Source organism: Hyaena hyaena, unplaced genomic scaffold (genome assembly GCF_003009895.1).
Source record: "Hyaena hyaena isolate Hyena2069 unplaced genomic scaffold, ASM300989v1 scaffold_394, whole genome shotgun sequence".
Classification (NCBI taxonomy): domain Eukaryota; kingdom Metazoa; phylum Chordata; class Mammalia; order Carnivora; family Hyaenidae; genus Hyaena; species Hyaena hyaena.
In genome coordinates this window covers 946,264-967,252 of record NW_024081026.1, presented here as the reverse complement: position 1 = coordinate 967,252, position 20,989 = coordinate 946,264, and the positions used below count along the sequence as shown (strand labels likewise).

Here is a 20,989-nt window from a genome sequence, read left to right as displayed (position 1 = left end):
CCGCCGCACTGTCTAGGCAAGAGGAACAGGAACCAGGGCCCTCTGGCCGGAGCCAGACGGGTCCGCGGGCGGGGGCCAGGGCGGCGGGCCGTGACGGGGAGTGGGCCGGCGGGAGGCCGGACCCGTGAGAGGAGCGGGGCGGCTGGCCGACTTGAGGGCCCGTGAGGGGACGGGGGCCGCAAGACGATTGGCGCTTGAGGGGTTCGCGACGGTGGGGAGGGGGCGGGCCCCCGGAGGGGGCGGGGAGAGCGTCCTGGGGAACCAACCGCCGACGACGCCGTTGCGCGGATGGATTCCCTCTCCCGACGAGGGCTTCCCCAAATCGGCACCCGCCTCCCGCCCCCGCGCTCCCGGAAGAGCTGTGTGAGCCCGATTTTTGGTTTAATCCCCAGAGCCCAACCCTGGGAACCTCCTATGGTTCAAGTAATAGGCCTCGTGGGGAGGGGGGCGGATTTTGTTTGTTGTTCTTGCTGTTTTTTTAAATGTTTATTTGTTTTTGAGAGAGAATGTGACAGCAGGGGAAGAGCAGAGAGAGAGAGAGAGAGAGAGAATGAGAGGGGACAGGATCCAAGGCGGGCTATGGGCTGACAGCGGAGGGCAAGATCTGGGTTGGAAGTCACCAACCAGGAGAGCAAGACCTGAGCCAAAGTCAGATGCTCAACCCACGGAGCCACCGAGGCGACCCCTTGATGTTATTTTTTTACAGTGTGGTGTTTGTTCCCAGAAGCAACTTGGTTGAAGCGTCCTTTGCCTTTTTGCTGATTCCTCCTTACTTGCGGACGGGACCAAAACTCTGTACAGCTCCTTGTACTGACTGTATGCCCATTTAAAAGTATGTGTCGCTAAGTAGAAAATTAGAAGTCAGTGACTTAGAATTGTAATAAATTAGCATCCCTTATCTAACCTCGAAGAGTGTAACACGCATTTAAAAATATTGAATAGCTACTACATGGAAGGCAGATGCTATGGTAAAGGGAAAATCAATCCAGTCTTCAAAGAGTAGGAGAAGGTGCTTCCTATGGAACCGGTTATGATGGAAGGAGAGGGCCCTTTTGTCTTCATTGACTTTTAAATGATAAATGCTGAAGAAATTTTAACGGAAAGAGAGAGGCTTAGCTATCTAGGAGTTTAGAAGAGCATTTGGAGGTGGGCAAGTGCTTCCATTCTATTTAACTAGGTAATGAGATCACCAACCCAGAACAGGAACTTGCTGTTTAGTATCCCTTGCAGATGTTTTGTCCAAATTTGTATTTTCATGATTTTTGTTGGACATTTGTTAAGAGCCCTGAGTGGTAAATGGTACACTTGATTAGAAGATGCACTCTCTGCTCTCTCTGAGTTTTATGTTAAATATTACCTTAAGTAAAATAGAGATCTCTGAGCTACAAAGCTGGTTTAAAACATTTATCCCCATTTTTATAGACAGTGGTGGGAATTCATTTTCTTTCCTGAAACAGTAGTGGCAGTAAAAAGTTTAAAAAGATTTTGGGGGTGGGGTGCTTTGGTGGCTCAGGCTGTTGAGCATCTGACTTTGGCTCAGGTCATAATCTCATGTTCGTGGGTTCGAGCCCGGCGTTGGGCTCTGTTGACAGCTCAGAGCCTGTAGCCCGCTTCGGATTCTTTGTCTCCCTCTTTCTATGACCCTCCCCTGTTCTCTCTCTCTCTCTCTCTCAGAAATGAATAAAACATTTTAAAAAAAGGGGGGGGGCGTGCCTGGATGGCTCAGTTAAGCATCTGACTTCGGCTCAGGTCATGATTTCTGGGTTTGAGGTTTGGAGAGTTGGAGCCCCCCTAGTCGGGCTTGTGGGGACAGCTCAGAGCCTGGAGACTTCTTCAGATTCTGTGTCTCCCTCTCTCTCCTCCCCTCCCCCGCTCCTGCTCTGTCTCTCAAAAATAAATGTTAAAAAGAATAAAAAAATATTTCAAATAGGGAAGCTACCAGGGAAGAGATGGTTTGTCATCTTGTATTTACATACCATTTCCTTTCACCAGTTGTTCCTAGACTACTGTCTAGCCTCATCTCCTCTCTCTTCCCTCATCCCCATTCACCCCATTCCAGTGGATCTCAATCCTGGCTGCACCTCAGAACTACAAGTAGAACCTAGAAGAAAATAAATCTAGGGACTCCACTCCATATACATTTAAATCAGAATCTCCGGGAGGGAGTCAAGGTTGGGCTTTTTTTCCTCTGCTATTTGTTTTGTTTTAATCTCTACAGATGATTCAGATGCATAATTAGGTTTGAAAAAACAAATGCCTTATTCCCAAGCCACTTAAACTAAAGGCTGTTCCTTGGATGAGCTGCAATATTTTATCCTTTACATTTGCTATTATTTTACTTAGAACATCTGTTTTTACACTTATTTATCTGCTACTTATTTAAGATCTTTCAAGTTCAATCATAACTTTCCTTGAATCCCCATCCCCTTACCAGGTAGAATTAATTGCTTCTTCCTTAGCATTTTGTTCATAGAGAATAAGTCCTCTCATTGATGCACTCCAGACCCATAACCTAGTAATAAAATGAAGAAGTCAATTAAACATTGAAGTGCACACTTCATATTTTTTAATTTTTAAAATATTTTTAATATTTAGAATGAGACAGAGTGAGTGGGGGAGGGGCAGAGAGTCAGATGGAGACACAGAATCCGAAGAAGGCTCCAGGCTCCAAGCTGTTAGCAGAGAGCCTGACACAGGGCTTGAACCCAAAACTGTGAGATCCTGACCTGAGCTGAAGTTAGATACTCAACTAACTGAGCCACCCAGGTGCCCCTGAAGTGTACACTTTATAAGGATGAACTTCTAGTATATGAATTTTCTCTAAATTTTTTTTTAAGTTTATTTTGAGAGAGAGATAGAGAGCATATGCAAGTGGGGAGGGGCAGAAAAAGAGGGAGACAGATAATACCAAGCAGGCCCCAAGCGGATTTCATTATAGGGCTCGAACTCCCCAATCCTGAGATGGTGACCTGAGCTAAATGACCCGAGGTGAAGTCAGACACTTAACTGACTAAGCCATCCAGGGACCCCAAAGCTATGTTTTGTTTTGTTTTTGTAGTCAGTTTAACCAGAGAGTCATCATAAAAATATAACATGAATATCTTAAATGTTTTGTTTTAGCCTAAATCAACTGTATACCCATTTGCCAATCTACTGAGAAGGCCCATGGCCTTTTCTTTGCACAAGGTCTGCTGATTAGAGTTTTGTGTTGCATTTTTTTTGCATAAATATACCTCTAAACCATCAGCAAAGATTTCCTAAGATTTCATTCCTTTAAGAGGAAAACAACTTAAAGCACTTTTGAAGCTGTCTGAGTACACATTTCTCTTTTATAATCTTTATTGTTATCTCATACATTCAAACAACTCACTGTTTGGGGGTCTTTATAGAATATTAAACATTAGATTTGAAAGAATGAAATTTATTTCCACACTATTTCATTGCTTTACGTACTATTAATTATGAAAGTACAATAACAAGTAAAACTGGCATAAACAGGTTTGGGAACAAACACCAGTAACTCACTGTCAGATTGTACTGATAGGAGAAGTAGACAGATTCAATCAGAGGAGTTTCCTAACCAGTTAGCATGGTGTGGGAATTAGCAGTTTATGATTTCCAAAGGAAATAGAATGAGTTCATTGGTTAGAGTTTAAGTGTAGGTAGACTAAGAGAGCAACTACTATACCTCTACATTTTAATTATCTTACTATGTGTCTCCATCATAGAGACCTAGAGCATTCTGGGGGCAGAGATAATGCCTTGCTGTCAGAGGAACCTTTTGAGAAATCCCTAAAAGTTCTTCTATCACCATATAAATCTTTAGTCTTCTTGCAAGAACAAATGAAATTCTGAAAAACTGTAAACAGTTGTTTTTAAGCCATTTACATTAATTCATGGGTCCTTCAAGAAAAGTAAATATAATATTGCAAATTTCCTTAAGACCGTGTATTAGTTTCCTAAGGTTGCCATAACAAATTACCGCAAACTGGATAGCTAAAAGCAACAAAAATATATTCTCTCATAGTTAAGGAAGCAGAAGTCCCAAATCTAGGTGTTCTCACGACCATGTTTCCTTCAACGTGTCTCATTTTCCTTGCCTCTTCCGGCTTTTGGTAGCTCCAGGTGTTTTGTTCCTTGGCTTGGGGCTGTGTGTCTCAAGCCTTCTGTGGTCTTCTTAATGTGTGTCTGAATCTCAAATCTCCCTCTACCTTTCTGCTGTCAGAATGCTTGTGTGGAAATAATGACCAACCATATGAGAACAAGCAAAGATTATTTATGCAGAGTTTGCTATGGCAAGGAAGTCAGCAGCATCACTTGTGTGTTGGCAAAGTAGGAAAGCTTTATGGTGGAAAAAAAAGGAAATCTTCAGGTATACCCTGATTAGAGGCATTTGGCATAAGGAAGCTGTAAGTGAGCTAACTAGAAGCAAGGCATCCTATGTGATTGGTTTAGTGTGCATATTTGGCTTTCTCTGATTGATCCCAAGATGGAAGTGGGGACAAAAGTTAGGAAAGCTGCCAGTTATTCAGCAAACACTGGTCATTTGGGGCCAGTTGTTACAGAAGTTTTTGTTTGACTTCTGGAATTGTAATTAGAGATAGTGGTCTGGTTTCCTACAAGTGTGACTTATAGACAGTGGGATGTTCTCCTGGTCTGGTTACTGTAGAAGACAGGTTGGTTTCCTGAGTTGGTTGCTGCACGTTGTGGGTCAGAATTCTGTATTTATATATGGTGTGGCTACTGTTTGCGTAGTCAGTCTCTCACCTGTCACTGGATCTAGGGTCAATAAATCCAGGATGATCTCATCTCTAGATCCTTAACTACAACCACAAAATCCTTTTTCCAAATTAGTACATTCACAGGTTCTGGAGGTTAGGACACAGACCTATAGGTGTTGGGGCGGGGAGTACCATTCAACCCACAAGCTCCTCTTGGTTTAGGAATCATGCTTATTTGTAGGCAGATTAAAAAACAAAACAAAACAACAACAACAACAAAAACCTTGCTTCTTACTGTCCTGAATGAAACATGTAGGTAGGTTGTGACTGGATTTCATCACAGGCCTATCATTTCTATTTGAAACAGTTGCCTAGCCATCCCTTAAAGCTTGGATTCAAGCTGCTGATCGATCTTTGTATGTCTACACTTTAAAACAAGACATTTTGGTAGTCCATTACTAGTGGAACATTCAGAGAAATCTCACCTTTGGTAGAAAGCTAGAAACAGTGTGGTTAATGTATTAATGTGGCCTGTATTGTCTTTGATAGGAAGTTAAGGAACACTACAAATTCTCTGGGGATTTTTTTGTTTGTTTGTTTTGTTTTTTGTTTTCAGCGTCCTGAAACCTTAATCTCATTGCCTAGTCAAAGAAGAGAGTAATGCCTACTCTTAGCAGATCCCAACACACTGGCAGATAATAGGTATGAATACATTTTTAATGATCCAATTAATTAATTCCTTTGGATGATGTTATAACTTCTCTTGAAAACATGTGATTGAAAAGACTTAGTATACTCTTTTTTACCTGAAATATGTATATTCTTACTTGTTTGTGCAGTAGGTGACATTTTACCCACTATTATCTTTATTTGTTAGAATTGAACCACCCAGATCTGATTTCATTATGTTTATGACAAATATAGACCATAATTTAAAATTTGCTTGATTCCAGGGAACTCTTTGATCTCATCTTTCCCCAAGTTATTTTTTTAGCTTTCCTAGCTAAATATCAGCATTAGATATTAAACTCCTCCTCCCACTTAGAAAACAAAAATAGTTTCACACAAAAATTATCTTTCTGATAATATTTTCTATTTTCTGAAAAGTATCTATTTTAAAAGGGTAGTATGAATTACAAACTAACTGCCTAGCAAGTTCACATGACAGCTTTTCCCATTCAGAATGAAAAGAAGTGCTTATGTGACAGTATCACATATACAATTGCCTTCTCTTAGTGCTTCTAAGCCAAAAGCTCTCAAAAACTCAGAGGAGTTTGACAGTCTTGCTTTATTTTGCTCATTAACTTGGACGAGGTACCAGATAATGAGTTTCCCAAAGCTGGAGCCATGGCCTTTTAAAAATATCCCATGGGTCAAATGAGGGGCTTGCCTCTTCAATGAAAAAGAGATAATGCACAAATTATGGTTATCACAGTGCTTTAGTACGTGTTAAGTGCCTAATAATGTTAATTTGAATCCTAATTGTTTCAAATTCCATCCTTCCTACATGTTGGATGTGTGACTTTTGCCTAATTTCTTAATTTCTCCAAGTCTTAGTTTACTAATCTATAAAATATAGGTAAAAATAATATCTAGCTTATAGATTGCTATGAGGGAAAACAAAGATAATTCATGTAAAAAGCACTTAGAACAATGCCAGTTATTTATAAGTACTCAATAAATGTTGATTATAGTTAATATAGAAGAATGGTAGTTTATTATAGTATTTTTTATTACCTCGTTTTCTGTAAAGCTAATTTTTTAGTTGAAAGTATATTTTTGAAATGATTGTGTTTTATATGTAGTTTGAACATTTACTATCAAATACTGTCGATACTGTTTTTTTTTAAATCAGAGTCGCTTAATTTGTCTTTATATTCCTCAAAATACCTTACATAGTGTGTATACCCACATATATGGTTTGAATGAAAGAGTAATTGATACTGTCTAATCTCTAAACTCTTGTTTTCATTGATGTAAGGAGTTGTAATGAATCATCAGTAGATGGCAGTAATTTTTTTTTATCTTTTGTCCATTCTACAATAGAGATCCAGAAAAAAAACTACAACTTTCCCAATTTTAAAGCACATATCCTTTCAGAAATAGTTGGTTTAAATAAATATCTCCCAAGAGTTTTTCAATTTACGTTGCTTTAGAAATAGAGATCAAGAAGAACCAGTTACTTTTTATTACATGAATATACCAGTTATATACCAGTTTGTTTATTATATAAATCTAATGTTTTTCATTTTTCAAGATTTCTCCAACAGGTTTTTAGGGAATACAAAAGTGAGTAAGACACTGTATGTGTCTTCCTGGAGCTTATAGTCTAATGGAGAAATATGTATAAAATAATGGAAATAATAATAAAAACTGTTAAGTAGCGGGAATTTGCTACATGTTGTCTTGCATTATTTCATTTAGTCCTCACAATAATCCTAACAAGATAGGTATTACTGTTGTTTCTGCTTTATAGATAAAGAATATGAGGCCCAGATTGGAAAGAATTTACATAATAAACTAGTAAGTGGTACAACCTGAATTCAAAGCTGGCTCTATCTTACTCTATGTCCTAAACTGTCATCATGGTATAACAGAGATATAGAAACAATTGCACTAAAAAGAGGGAGGGATCATATCTACACAGAAAGATCAAGCAAGCCTTCTTAAGGAAAATGCCATCCATGATGGAGTTGAAAGCTTGTGATGTGGACATGGTGGGCACAGTATTTTAGGAGCATTATTCTATCCGTAGAACAGGGTAAATTGGAATGAAGATAGACTACAAACAGACAGCTAGAAAGTGTCAGGCACCGTTTCAGGTCTCTACCTTTGTGGAGCTTATATTAGTAAAGGGAGATAGCAAAGAAACAATGTATATAAAATATCAGTGGTGACAAATGCTATTAAGAAAAAGGAGGCAGGGTCAGAAAATGGAGAATGAAGAAGGGGAGGTCATGTTTTAAAGAAGGTTATCAGGGCAGCCTTCTCTACTAAGATAGTATTTGGAAGTGCTAAGTAGTGAGCAGATTCCATTAGACTTTAAAAACAGAACCAATAGGTTTTGCTAAAAGAATTGCATGGATCGTGTAAGAGAAAAAAGTCAAGATTCTGGCTTGTCCTTTGGGTAGACAATTGAGGCAGAAGTCCTGGGCCACATACTTGGAAAATATCTTAAGGGATTTCCCAAAGGGCCTATGAAACATCAACAATGAACTCTTACTTATGATTACCTTGAGCAAGTCTTGTTGAATTGTTGTGTGTTCTGCACTTTTTTAGAGAACTCCTTGCTAATGTCTCTGGAGTTTTGGGCCTAAACAAGCAAAAAGCTTTTACTGAGGTGGAGGAGACTGTGAAGGAGGAGGTTTAGTGGTGGTGGTAGAGTGAACAGAGAAATACAGAGTTCAGTTTGGAATATATTAAGTTGAAACGTCTTCAAATCTATTTGAGATTTGAGTCTGGGGATCAAGAAGGATGTTCAAATTAGAGATATGAATAGGATAAAACCTGTAAGTGGGTTTTAAGGCTATACAACTAGATGACATCACTTGAAGAGTGAGTATAGAAAACATACCTGAGGACTTAGCATTGGGACACTGACATAGATGAGGAAGCTGAGGAGGAACTAGCAAAGGAAACCCTAGACAGAGTCCATAATAATTACTTACTATGTATGTCAGGCTCTATGCTAAGCATGCTACACATATCACCTTATTATGACAGCCTTTTGAGGCTTTATAGATGAGGACCCTGATGATCAAAGAAGTTAAGTAATTTGCTCAAGGTCATAACAGCTAAAAAGTGGGAGAACCAAGTTACAAATACAGTTCAATTTTCCTCCAAAGCTCTTTCATTTAACCATTGTGTTTTAATTCTAGGAACTAATGATGAAATATCCTTGTCATCTCTTTTGAGGTATAACCAATTTGCTTTCAGGATCTCCAGGATATATGACAAACACACAAAAAAAAAAGAAAAGTGAGAAATTATCAATATTGATTACTTTATAGGCACAAAAGAGGGAAACCAAAAAGGGGGAAAGAGACACAGAATGTCAGGCAACAAAGAAATGAAGAGTCAAGGAGTTCCTGAAGAAGGTAATGAAGCAGTCTTAAGAAATAAATAAAAGATAACACCAAAAAAGTAGTATGATAGGATGATTGTGTTAAAATTTATAGCCAAATAGAATGGAGGGAAACTTAAATTTCTCCCAGAAGGAACTTATATGATATTTAGAAAAGGCATAACAACCTGGAAATACAGGCCTATAATGAAAATTCATCAACTATAATTGCTATATAGTTGTTAATGGTAGCACAGTAATTATGTCTGTGTATAAGTGGTCTGGATAAAAAAGATGAGGACAATCAAAATATTTATACTATTCCATACAGGAACAGGTATAACATTACAGTAGGTGATTCTGAATTGCATAGTATTATTGCATTGATTTTGGTTTTGTTTATAGTCAGAAAGGGAATATTACCAACCCTAAATCTACTTTATTTATAAGAAATATCACATTTTTCATGACTTCAAGTAAAGAAACACTAACTCTCTTTGAGTTATTACACTTAAATTTTTATTATGTACTTTATTCTTTGTCTAGCTCTGGCTAACCAAGACACATCTTCATTAACTGATGCTGTGGAGCAAGTTGCAAAGCAACAACAATCACAAACATCAGAGATAGAAAAAAACAAAAAAGTTCTGTTCCATTTGCAGGTAACCTATTTCATATAGTTTTTTAAATGAGTATTTACTGTCTTTAAAACTATATTAAATTATTAATAGGGAAGTTATTAAAGATACTTCATTTAGGGAGGCAATTTCTAAACTCCTATTTTTCATGTTTACTCCTTCTTGATTATTCTGTTATCCCTAAGTGAAGTCTATACAAGTAATCCAGTTTCATGGAGCATTTTACACACCCAATATACAATGATTCAGCAATGTCACTGCAACTGTAGTATGCACATAAAACCCAGTTTATCACATAGTATTATTTTAAATTCACTGCTATTTGATAGTTTTTCTAAAATGTTAAATTGAAGAAAGGTTAAGATTTTAAGGTAGTGTTTTTAAAGCCATGGCTTGTGAGTTATAGTTGTCAGTGAACATTTCAAGTTGGTAAGAAACATTTTTGTGTTCCTTATATTTCATAATATATTTGTAATTCCGCCGCAAGGAATCTGGAAGCCACAGTTGTGCTTGCTTTTTTTTTTTTTTTTTTTTTTGCATTCAACACAATTAGATAGAGTTATACTCTTTTAATATAGCTATAGAAGCAAAAACAGAAACAGTGCATTTACTCTCTGCTTTGTAAAGAGTAAATAATAAATATATTATGGACATGAAAAGAATAGGCTTTAGAGCCCAGGTGCCTAGTTTGAAAGGCAAAAGTTGCCACCTTTAGCTCCATGGTTTAATTTCTTTGTGCTTCTGTTTTCCTATTTGTAAAATAGAGATAATGATGTGACCTAACTAGAAGTTTCATGAGGATTAAATGAATTAATATTTGTAAATATATGTAAAGTATCCTGCTGGGGCCTTGGTGGACGGTATAGAGCTGGCTTTAGATGTTGGCTTTAGGTATTAATTCATCTTTCATATGATGATAATAATTATACTATCATGGTAAGGTGGATATCTTACAAATAGCTGCATTGCATTACTCACATTTAGAAAAGAATACATTTTTTGCAAGAGACTATAATACAAAAATAACAATGCCTTAGCTTTTTATGAAGAAATTTTCTGTAAAACTTCTCAATTTTCAATGAGTTTCACAGATGTTATTTCACCTATAATGAGGGCTTGTTTTCTATTAAACATTTTGCCAAGCATTGTCCTCACTCTTAAGTTGCTCACCATCTATTTATGAGGGAGACAAATAATAAATAATAGTAGGGTAGTAATGTCAAGAATAGAGAGATATTTAACACTGAAGAAGGAGTGGTCACAAAGTCATTTTTCAGTTGAGTTTAAAAGAAGACAGCTGGAGGGATTCCTGGGTGACTCAGTCACCTGAGCATCCGACTCTTCGATTTTCGCTCAGGTCATTATCCCGGGGTTGTGCGATTGAGGCCCGTGTCAGTGCTGAGCATGGAACCTGTTTGGGATTCCCTCTCTCTCTCCCTCTGCCCCTGTTCCCTGCTTGTACTCTCTCTCTTTCTCAAATAAAATTAAAACAATTTTTTAAGTCTTAAAAAAAAAAAAAAGAAGACAGTTGGAGGTCTTCTTGAACCTCCTTAGGTTCTACGGAAGATGGTATTCCAGACATCCAGACAAGATCCTAAGAAAATCCACAGAGGCATGAACTAGCATTAATACATTCATAGACCTACAGTTGACCCTTGAATAACAGGGTGTTAGGGGTGCCCACCCCTGGCCCAATTTAATCCACATATAACTTTGGACTTCTCAAAAACTTAACTATTAATAGTCTATTGTTGACTAGAAGGCTTACCAATAACAATCTATTAATACGTATTTTGTAACTTATATGTATTAATTACTGTGTTCTTACAATAAAGTAAGCTAGAGAAAAAAAATGTCATTAACAAATCACAAGTGGGTTGCCTGGGTGGATCAGTCAGTTAAGCAACCGACTTCGGCTCAGGTCATGACCTTGCAGTCTGTGAGTTCAAGCCCCGCATTGACAGCTCAAAGCCTGGAGCCTGCTTCAGGTTCTGTGTCTCCCTCTCTCTCTGCCCCTCCCATGCTCATACTCTGTCTCTGTCTCTCAGTAATAAATAAACATTAAAAACTTTTTAAAAATCACAAGTGATCAATGAAACCAAGAGTTGGTTTTTTGAAAGAATAAACAAAATTGATAAACCTCTAGCCAGGCTTTTCAAAAAGAAGAGAGAGGACCCAAATGGATTAAAAAAAAAAAAAAAAAAAAAGGAAAATGGATTTATTACAACCAATCCCTCAGAAATGCAAGAAATTATCAGGGAATACTATGACAAATTATACACCAACAAATTGAACATCCTGGAAGAAATAGACAAGTTCTCAAACACACTATCAAAACTCAAATGGGAAGAAATAGTAAATTTGAACAGACCCATAACTAGTGAAGAAATTGAATCAGTTATCAAAAATCTCCCAACAAATAAGAGCCCTGGGCCAGATGGCTTCCCTGGGGAATTCTACCAGACATTTAAAGCAGAGTTAATAACCTATCTGTCTCAAGCTGTTCCAAAAAATAGAAATGGAAGGAAAACTTCTGGACTCATTCTATGAAGCCAGCATAACTTGGATTCCCAAACCATATAGAGACCCAGCAAAAATAAAGAGAACTACAGGCCAATATCCCTGATGAATATGGATGCAAAAATTCTCAACAATATACTAGCAAATTGAATTCAACAGCATATAAAAAGAATTATTCACCATGATCAAGTGGGATTCATTGCTAGGTTGCAGGGCTGGTTCAATATTCGCAAATCAATGTGATACATCCCATTAACAAAAGAAAAAATAAGAACCAGATGATCTTGTCAATAGATGCAGAAAAAGCATTTGACAAACTATAGCATCCTTCCTTGATAAAAACTCTCAAGAAAGTCGGGATAGAAGGAACATACTTAAACATCATAAAAGCCATTTATGAAAAGCCCACAGCTAACATAATCCTCAATGGGAAAAAACTAGAGCTTTCTCCCTGAGATCAGGAACACGACAGGGATATCCACTGTCACCATTGTTGTTTAACATAGTGTTGGAAGTCCTAGTATCAGAAATCAGACAACAAACTGAAATAAAAGGCATCAGAATTGGCAAAGATGAAGTCAAACTTTCACGTTTCGCAGACGACATGATACTCTACATGGAAAACTCAACAGACTCCACCAAAGGTCTGCTATAACTGATCCATGAATTCAGCAAAGTCACAGGGTAGAAAATCAATGTACAGCAATCAGTTGCATTTTTATACACCAATAATGAAGCAACAAAAAGAGAAATAAACTGATCCCATTCACAGTTGCACCAAGAACCATAAAATACCTAGGAATAAACCTAACCAAAGATATAAAAGATCTGTATGCTGAAAAGTCTAGGAAGTTTATGAATGGAATTGAAGAAATGGAAAAACAAAGGAATAGAAAAAGTCCATGTGCATGGATTGGAAAAATAAATATTGTTAAAATGTCAATACTACCCAAAGCAATCTACACATTCAATGCAATCCCAATCAAAATTGTTCCAGCATTCTTCCCAAAGCTAGAACAAACAATCCTAAAATTTGTATGGAATCACAAAAGACCCTGAATAGCCAAAGTAATATTGAAGAAGAAAACCAAAAGAGGAGGCATCACTATCCCAGACTTTAGCCTATACTACAAAACTGTAATCATCAAGACAGTTTAGTATTGGTAAAAAAAAAACAACAAAAAAAACAGACACATAGACCAATGAAATAGAATAGAGAATCCAGAATTGGACCCACACATGTATGGCCAACTAATCTTTGACAAAGCAAGAAAGTATCCAATGGAAAAAAGACAGTCTCTTTAGCAAATAGTGCTTGGAGAACTGGACAGCGACATGCAGAAGAATGAAACTAGAGCACTTTCTTACACCTTACACAAAAATGAACTCAAAATGGATGAAAGACCTAAATATGAGACAGGAAACCATCAAAACCATAGAGGAGGAAGTAGGCAACAAACTCTTTGACCTAACCTGCAGCAGTTTCTTTCTTTCTTTCTTTTTTATATTTTTATTTTTTTCTAGGAGAGAGAGAGAGAGACAGCGTGAGCAGGGGAGGGTCAGAGAGAGAGGGAGTCACAGACTGAAACAGGCTCCAGGCTCTGAGCTGGCAGTCAGCACAGAGCCCGACGCGGGGCTCGAACCCGTGAACCGCGAGATCATGACCTAAGCGAAAGTCGGATGCTCAACCGACTAAGCCACCCAGGCGCCCCCCTGCAGCAGTTTCTTACTCGACACATCTCCAAAGGCAAGAAAAGCAAAAATGAACTATTGGAACCTCATCAAGATAAAAAGCTTCTTCACTGCAAAGGAAACAATCAACAAAACTCAAAAGCAACCAACGGAATGGGAAAAGATAATTGCAAATGAATGTCGGATAAAGGGCTAGTATCCAAAATCTATAAGGAAATCACCAAACTCAAAAGTCAAAAAACAATAAGTGAAGAAATGGGCAGAAGACATGAACAGACACTTCTGCAAAGAAGACAGCCAGACAGCCAACAGACACATGAAATGATGCTCAATGTCACTCATCAAATACAAATGAAAACCACACTGAGATACTACCTCACACTGGTCAGAGTGGCTAAAATGAACAAATCAGGAGACTATACATGCGGGTGAGGATGTGGAGAAATGGAACCCTTTTACACTGTTGATGGGAATGCAAACTAGTGCAGCTGCTCTGGAAAACAGTATAGATATTCCTCAAAAAATTAAAAGTAAAACTACCCTATGACCCAGCCATAGCACTGCTAGGAATTTACCCAAGAGATATAGGAGTACTGATACATAGGGGCACATGTACCCCAATGTTTACAGCAGCACTTTCAACAATAGCCAAATCATGGAAAGAGCGTAAATGTCCATCAACTGACAAATGGATATAAAGATGTGGTTTATATATACAATGGGACACTACCTGGCAACAAGAGAGAATGAAATCTGGCCATTTGCAGCAACATGGATGAAACTGGAGGGTATTATGCTAAGTGAAATAAGTTAGGCAGAGAAAGACAGATACCATATATTCTCACTCACTTGTGGATCTTGAGAAAATTAATAGACGACCATGGGAGAGGGGGAGGGGAAAAAGTTACAGAGAAGACAAGAGGCAAACCATAAGAGACTCTTAAATACTGAGAACAAACTGAGGGATAATGGGGGGTGGGGGAGAGGGGAAAGTGGGTGATGGGCATTGAGAAGGGTACTTGTTGCGATGAGCACTGAGTGTTGTATGGAAACCAATTTGACAATAAATTATATTAAAAAAAGAAAATCACAAGAAAAATACATTTCTAGTACTGTACTATATGCGTGTATGTATGTATATGTATGTGTATATAAAATAAACTTACATACATATAAATCTTCCTATAAGTGGGCCCATGCAGTGCAAATCTGTGTGGTTGAAGGGTCAACTGTACATGTAGTTTGGTGGCAGTATAGCATAGGGTGTCTTTTGAGACATGGTGGGAGATATATACTATGATAGGAAACCTGGATGTTATTCCAAAGGTAGTGGGGAGGTTTTGATGGGCTTGCAAATAATTACATTTGTATTTTAGAAAGAGAATTATAGACGCACAAGAAATACTTTTCATAATCCAACATCCATTCATGATAAAAACTCTTAGCAAATTAGGAGTAGAACTTCCTTAACCTAAAAAGGGGCATATACATCTATGTATGAATCCTACAGCCAACTTCATACCTAATGGCAAAAGACTGTTTCTCCCTGAAGATCAGGAACAAGGCCAGGATGTATGCTCTTACCACGTCTGTTCTTTCTATGGTACTGGTGGTTCAAGCAAGTGCAATCATGAAAGAAAAACAAATAAAAGACATCCATATCAGAAAGGAGGAAGTAAACCACTTTTCATTACAGCATGATTATCTTTAGAAAATCCTAAGGAATCTTTTTTTAAAAAACTAGATTAGAACTAATAGGTGAATTTATGAAGGTTGCAGGGTACAAGATTAATATATAAATATCAGTTGTTTTTCTATATATGAAAGAAACAACCAGAAATTAATATTTAAACAGCAATATCATTTACAGTAGCATTAACATTTACTTATAGGTAAATGTGACAAAAGGTTTGTGTTATGGGCTGAATGTTTGTGTCCCCCCCCCGCCCAAATTCATATGTTGTAGCCCTAACCCCCAATTGATTGTATCTGGAGATGGGGGCCTTTGAGATGTAAGGATACAGTGAGAGGGTGGCTGTCTGCAAGCCAGGAAGAGAGCTCTCACCAGAACCCAACCATGCTGACACACTTTCAGCCTTTAGAACCGTGAGAAATAAATGTCTGTTATTTAAGCCACTAAGTCTGTGGTATTTTATGATGGAAGCCCAAGCAGATTAAGACAATTTGTAAGACTGGTATGCTGAAAACACTGATGAGAGAAATTAAAGACCTAAATAAATTGAGAGATATACCATTTTCATGAGTATTATTAACATGTCAGTTCTTTCCATTTTATCTATAGTTTAAAAGCAATTCTAATCAAAATCCTAGCAGGCATTTTTTTTTTTTTTTTTGGAGAAATTGACTGCAGATTCTAAAAGTCACATGAAAATGGAAAGGCCCTAGAATAGTCAAAACAATTTTGAAAAAGAAAAACAAAGTTTATATATTCCTCACTTAAAGATTTATTATAGAGCACTCAGGACAGTATGATATGGAATAAAGATAGACCTACAGATCCATTGAACAGAATAGAGTCGACAGAAATAGCCCCACAGGTATCAATTGATTTCAGAGGTGCTATTATGGATTAAATGTTTATGCTTACTCTACTGTGATGAAATTTGGAGGTGAAGCCTTTGGGAAGTAAGATTTGGGTGAGTTTATGAGACTGGTGCCTCTATAATAGAATTACTGTCTTTATAAGTAGAGAAGAGAGGGGCACCTGGGTGGCTCAGTCAGTTAAGCATTCAGCTTCAGCTCAGTTCATAACCTCCCAGTTCATGAGTTAGAGCCCTGCATCAGGCTCTATGCTGACAGCTCAGACCTGGAGGCCACTTCGGATTCTCTGTCTCCCTCTCTCTCTGTCCTTCCCCCACTAGAATTCTGTCTTTCTCTCAAAAAAAAAAAAAAAAAACCTTAAAAAAATGTTTAAAAAAATAGAAGAGGAAGAGAAACCACATGAGGACACAGGAAGAAGGCAGCCATCTGCAAACCAGAGACAAGGTCATCATCAGGAACTGAATCTGCTGGCACTTTGATTTTCCAGAACTGTAGAAATAAATGCTTGTTGTTTAATCCATCTAATCTATTGCTGTTTTGTTTTGTTTTATAACAGCCAACCTCGCTAAGACAGGTGCAATGGAAATTCTTTAGAGAAAGGATAATCTTTCAACAATGATAAAGGACAGCCACATGCAAAAAAAGTGAACCTCAATGTTTACCTCCTACCACATAGAAAACTCAAAATGGATTAGCAGCCTAAGTGTAAGAATTAAAACTATAAAATGTCTAGGAGAAAACATAGGAGAAAAGTTTAGTGATACTGAGTTTGGTAAAGATGTCTTAAATACGACACAAAAGTTTTTAAATTGGACTTCATCAGAACTATTTTCTAATTTCTAATTAAGAGACGTGTATAGAAATGAACATATGATATATTTTTTTGGAGCCCTGTGGACACTTGGATTGTCATAAACTGGGAAAATTATTTGAAAAGACATATGACAATGTGCTTGTGTTTACACTATATAAACAAATCCTACAACTCAAGAAGGCAAGCAACCCAATTAAAAAATGGACAAAATATTTGTCTAGTCATTTTATCAAAGAAGATATTACGAAAGACAAACAAATGAAAAGATGATATCATTCATCATTAAAGAAATGCAAATTGCAATCGTAATGAGATACTACTCTTTACTGCTAGAGTGATTAAATTTAGAAAGACTGACCATACTAAATATTATAAGGAAGGTGCAAGAAATGGAAGAATTGGAACTCTCAGGTCCTGTTATTTAGGATGTAAAGACAACCACTTAAGAAACAGTTTACAGTTTCTTAAAGGCTAAGACATTTACTGTATAACTTAGCCATTCAACTTCTAGATATTTGTTTACCCAAGAGAAATGAAAGTTTATGCTCACTGAAAAACTGCATACAACACAAATACCCATCAGAACAAAGTGTGGTATACCCATTCAATGGAATGCTACTCAGCAATAAAAAGGAAGAGCAAGGGACACCTGGGTGGCTCAGTTGGTTGAGCGTCCGACTTCAGTGCAGGTCATGATCTAATGGCTCATGTATTGAAGCCCCATGTTGGGCTCTGTGTTGACATTTCAGAGCCTGGATCCTGCTTCAGATTCTGTGTTTCCCTCTTTCTCTGCCCCTGTCTTGCTCATGCTCTGTCTCTGTCTCTCAAAAATAAATAAACATTAAAAAAATTGTTTAAAGGAGCTAATGATATATACAACAATACAGATGTATCTAAAAGTAATTATGCCGAGTGAAAGACTTAAAAAGTATATATTGTGATATTCTATTTATATAAAATTTTTGCAAATGCAAGCTTATCTTTAGTAACAGCAAATAAATGATTGGGAACGGAGAGATGGGGAAGAAGGATGGATTGCAAAGTAGCAGGAGGAAACTTGTAGATAATGGATATGTTTATTAATTGTGATGGTCTCATGAGGGTCAAAGTAAATCGAAGCTCATCAAATTTTAAAGTTTAAATATGTGCAGTTTGTGTAAGTTCTACCTCAATGAGTCTATAAGCAAAAAAAGAGAAGAGGGAGAGGGGAAGAACAAGGGACAGAAGAACAAAGAGGAGAGGTAAAAGGAGGAGGAGATGTTGGGCATGAGGAAGAAGGGAAGGAGAGGGAGGAGAACAACAAATATAGTTCTAGTGGGAGGGTAGAAATGGATTGAAGGAGGAATTGACTAAAGCCAGGGAGAAACATTAATAACCTATTATATTAGTCCAGGAGAGAGAAGAGATGATTACTAAATCAGTGGAAATATCATCTTTTCCCATATTGATCAATAGTGTTAATAGCCTCATCTAGCTGGCAGTGCATGTGTCCCTGTGCATCATTCATTCACTCATTTAACATTTATTGAGTACCTTCTTTGTACTAGGTACAATTTTAAGCACTGAGAAGATAATAGTAAAGAAAACAGACAAGGTTACTGCACCCATGGGGCTTACTTTCTAGTCAGGGGAGGCAGGCAATAAAGAAATAAAACAAAAAAAGGTAATTCCATTTATTGATGTGTTACAAAAGAAAGAGTATAGAGAGTAATGCAAGGAGGAGGATGGATGGTTAATCTATGTTTTAATTCAGGGAAGATTATTTGTAGAGTAATAATAAAACTGAATTGTGAAAGACAAAGACCCCAAGGGGTAATAACTAAAGGTAGGCAAATCAAAGGTTGAGAGGACAAATAAAAATACTCTCTGATAGAAAGGCATTAGGCACATTTAATAAACAAAGGAAGGTGGAAGAGAGTAGAGTAGAATATGAGAGGGATGGCACAGTAAATAGTGACTAGAGGATATATGGCTTTGTAAGCCACATTAAGGAATTTGAATTTTATTATTAATGCAATAGGAAACCACTGGAAAGTTTTGAGCAAGGAAGTAACATGATATGATTTATTTTTTTGAAAGATTCTTCCACCTGATATATGGTGTCCAGTTGTGGGAGAGGGGGAAGAATGGAAATAGGGACACCAAGCAGGAGCCAGGCCATGCTAAAAAAAAATCGGTCAGAAATGAATTTGGGATTTTATTTTGGAGGCCCACTTTGCTGGCTTAGGCTCTGGTGGGTTAGAAAAAGGGATGAATCAAGAATGTCTTGTAGGTCTTGGGTATCTAGGTGTAAGGTGGTGCAATTTATTGAAATCAGGAAGGCTAGAGGAGGAACATGTTGGGTGTGTAGATTATTTTCTGAACATGTATGGTTGAGATGTCTATGGGGTATCCAAATAGAAATGTCAAGTGGGCATTTGAAATATCAGAGCTGGAGATTAAAAATAGAGGTTCCTCAGCATGTATTTTTCTCTTTCTTGTCTCTGCAAGGAAAAGCGTAACTTGTTCTGACTTTTTAATGCATTGCTTCTTCTCAAAATTATAAATTTATTTAAAGAGAATGACCATACTAGATAGAAAAAAAAGGATGGATGATGGTCTGCAGAGTTGTTTTGGTGGGAGAATCTAGAAAATTTGTTAACAGATATAGATTATAAGGAAAAGGAAAGAATTAGGGATGACTCCCAAAGTAGTACCATTAGTTAATTAGTTTGGGAATCCAGCTGTATGATAGTTTACAATTTTGGTTCCAATTCTTCATCCTTGTCTATATTCATACCTTTCACCATCATTATCATGGTATCATTACCATGGATGGGCATACTTCTACCCTTTGACTGTGAGTTGCATCATATGACTAGCTGGGATGTTAACAGATGTTATAAATAGAAGCTTGAAAAAGCTTTTCCATAATTCCACAAAAAACGATGCTTCCATTCTTTTGCATCTGCTATCATCATGAGAAGGAGAGCCTGGTCTGTCCCACTAGAGGATAAGATATATATGAAGAAAAGCCAAGACATCACAGCCAGCCCAGTCAGCCAAACCAAACCATCTTACAGCCAGTCGATTCCCAGACATTTGAGCAAATCTAACCAATGTCAGCATCTAGCCAATTCCAGCTGCTTCCTTTCATGTGAGCAATAATTATTTATTGTTGTATGTCACTGAGGTTTTGTGGTCCTGACAATAGATAAGTAATGCAAGGAAGAACATTATAGGAAGTGGAGAAAGATTAGTTTGATTTGGGGACATGGTTAATTTGAAACGGACAGTGGAATCTGGGTGTAGGACTTAACAACAACTTGCATTCTGTGAATCATTGGCATATATGTAGCTCTACATGCAAGTATGGATAAGATTACCCAAGGAATATACATAGAATAAGGGGAAATTATAATGGTTGCGCCCTGAGGTAGACCTATAATTGAAGGAACAACTGAGATTGAGAAGGAATGCTCAGGTACCTGAGGAGAACCAGAGAAGAATGGTGGTGTGAAAACAATGTTTTGAAAAGAAGGTGCTGGTGGGGCACCTGGGTGGCTCAGTCAGTTGAGCATCTGACTCCAACTCAGGTCATGATCTCAGGGTTCCTGAATTTAAGCCCCATATTGGGCTTACTGCTGTCAGCGCAGAGCCTGGTTTGGATCCTCTGTCTTCTCTCTCTGCCCCTCCACCACTTATGCTCTCTCAAAAAAAAAAAAAAAAAAAACATTAAAAAAGAATGTGATACTGGTGAGAAATGCCAACTGCCCCAGAGAGGTAAGGCAGACATCCTTATAGTCATTTATAAATGAATAAAGTAAGGGTTAGATTTATATAGGGCAATTAAGTTTGCTATATATGATTGTACCAACTAGTAAATGACAGTAAGGGCCCTAGAATCTAGATCTTTTGATTTTTAACCTAGGGCTTTTTCAATTTCATAATATTATCTTTCTTCAGTGTGTTCCTCTGATTCCATAAATATATTATTTAA

At 37.5% G+C, this 20,989-nt stretch overlaps 1 protein-coding gene across 8 annotated transcripts in view; it reads left to right on the top strand.

Annotated features, from left to right (window-relative positions):
• CCDC122 (coiled-coil domain containing 122) overlaps positions 1-20,989 on the top strand; it is a 73,340-nt gene that overhangs the window by 661 nt on the left and 51,690 nt on the right. For 3 of the 8 annotated variants that reach the window (XR_005531642.1, XR_005531641.1, XM_039251532.1), the window contains exons 1-4: positions 262-363; positions 5,338-5,423; positions 8,732-8,818; positions 9,331-9,446. Coding sequence is in view for 6 of the 8 variants with exons in the window: in XM_039251532.1 (XP_039107463.1) it covers positions 8,773-8,818; positions 9,331-9,446 (162 nt within the window). In the remaining 2 variants the exon portion in view is untranslated. Of the gene's footprint in view, positions 1-261; positions 424-5,337; positions 5,424-7,197; positions 7,245-8,657; positions 8,819-9,330; positions 9,447-20,989 lie in introns of those variants that run through there. The other 5 variants (XM_039251536.1, XM_039251533.1, XM_039251537.1 and 2 more) reach the window with 4 other exon arrangements.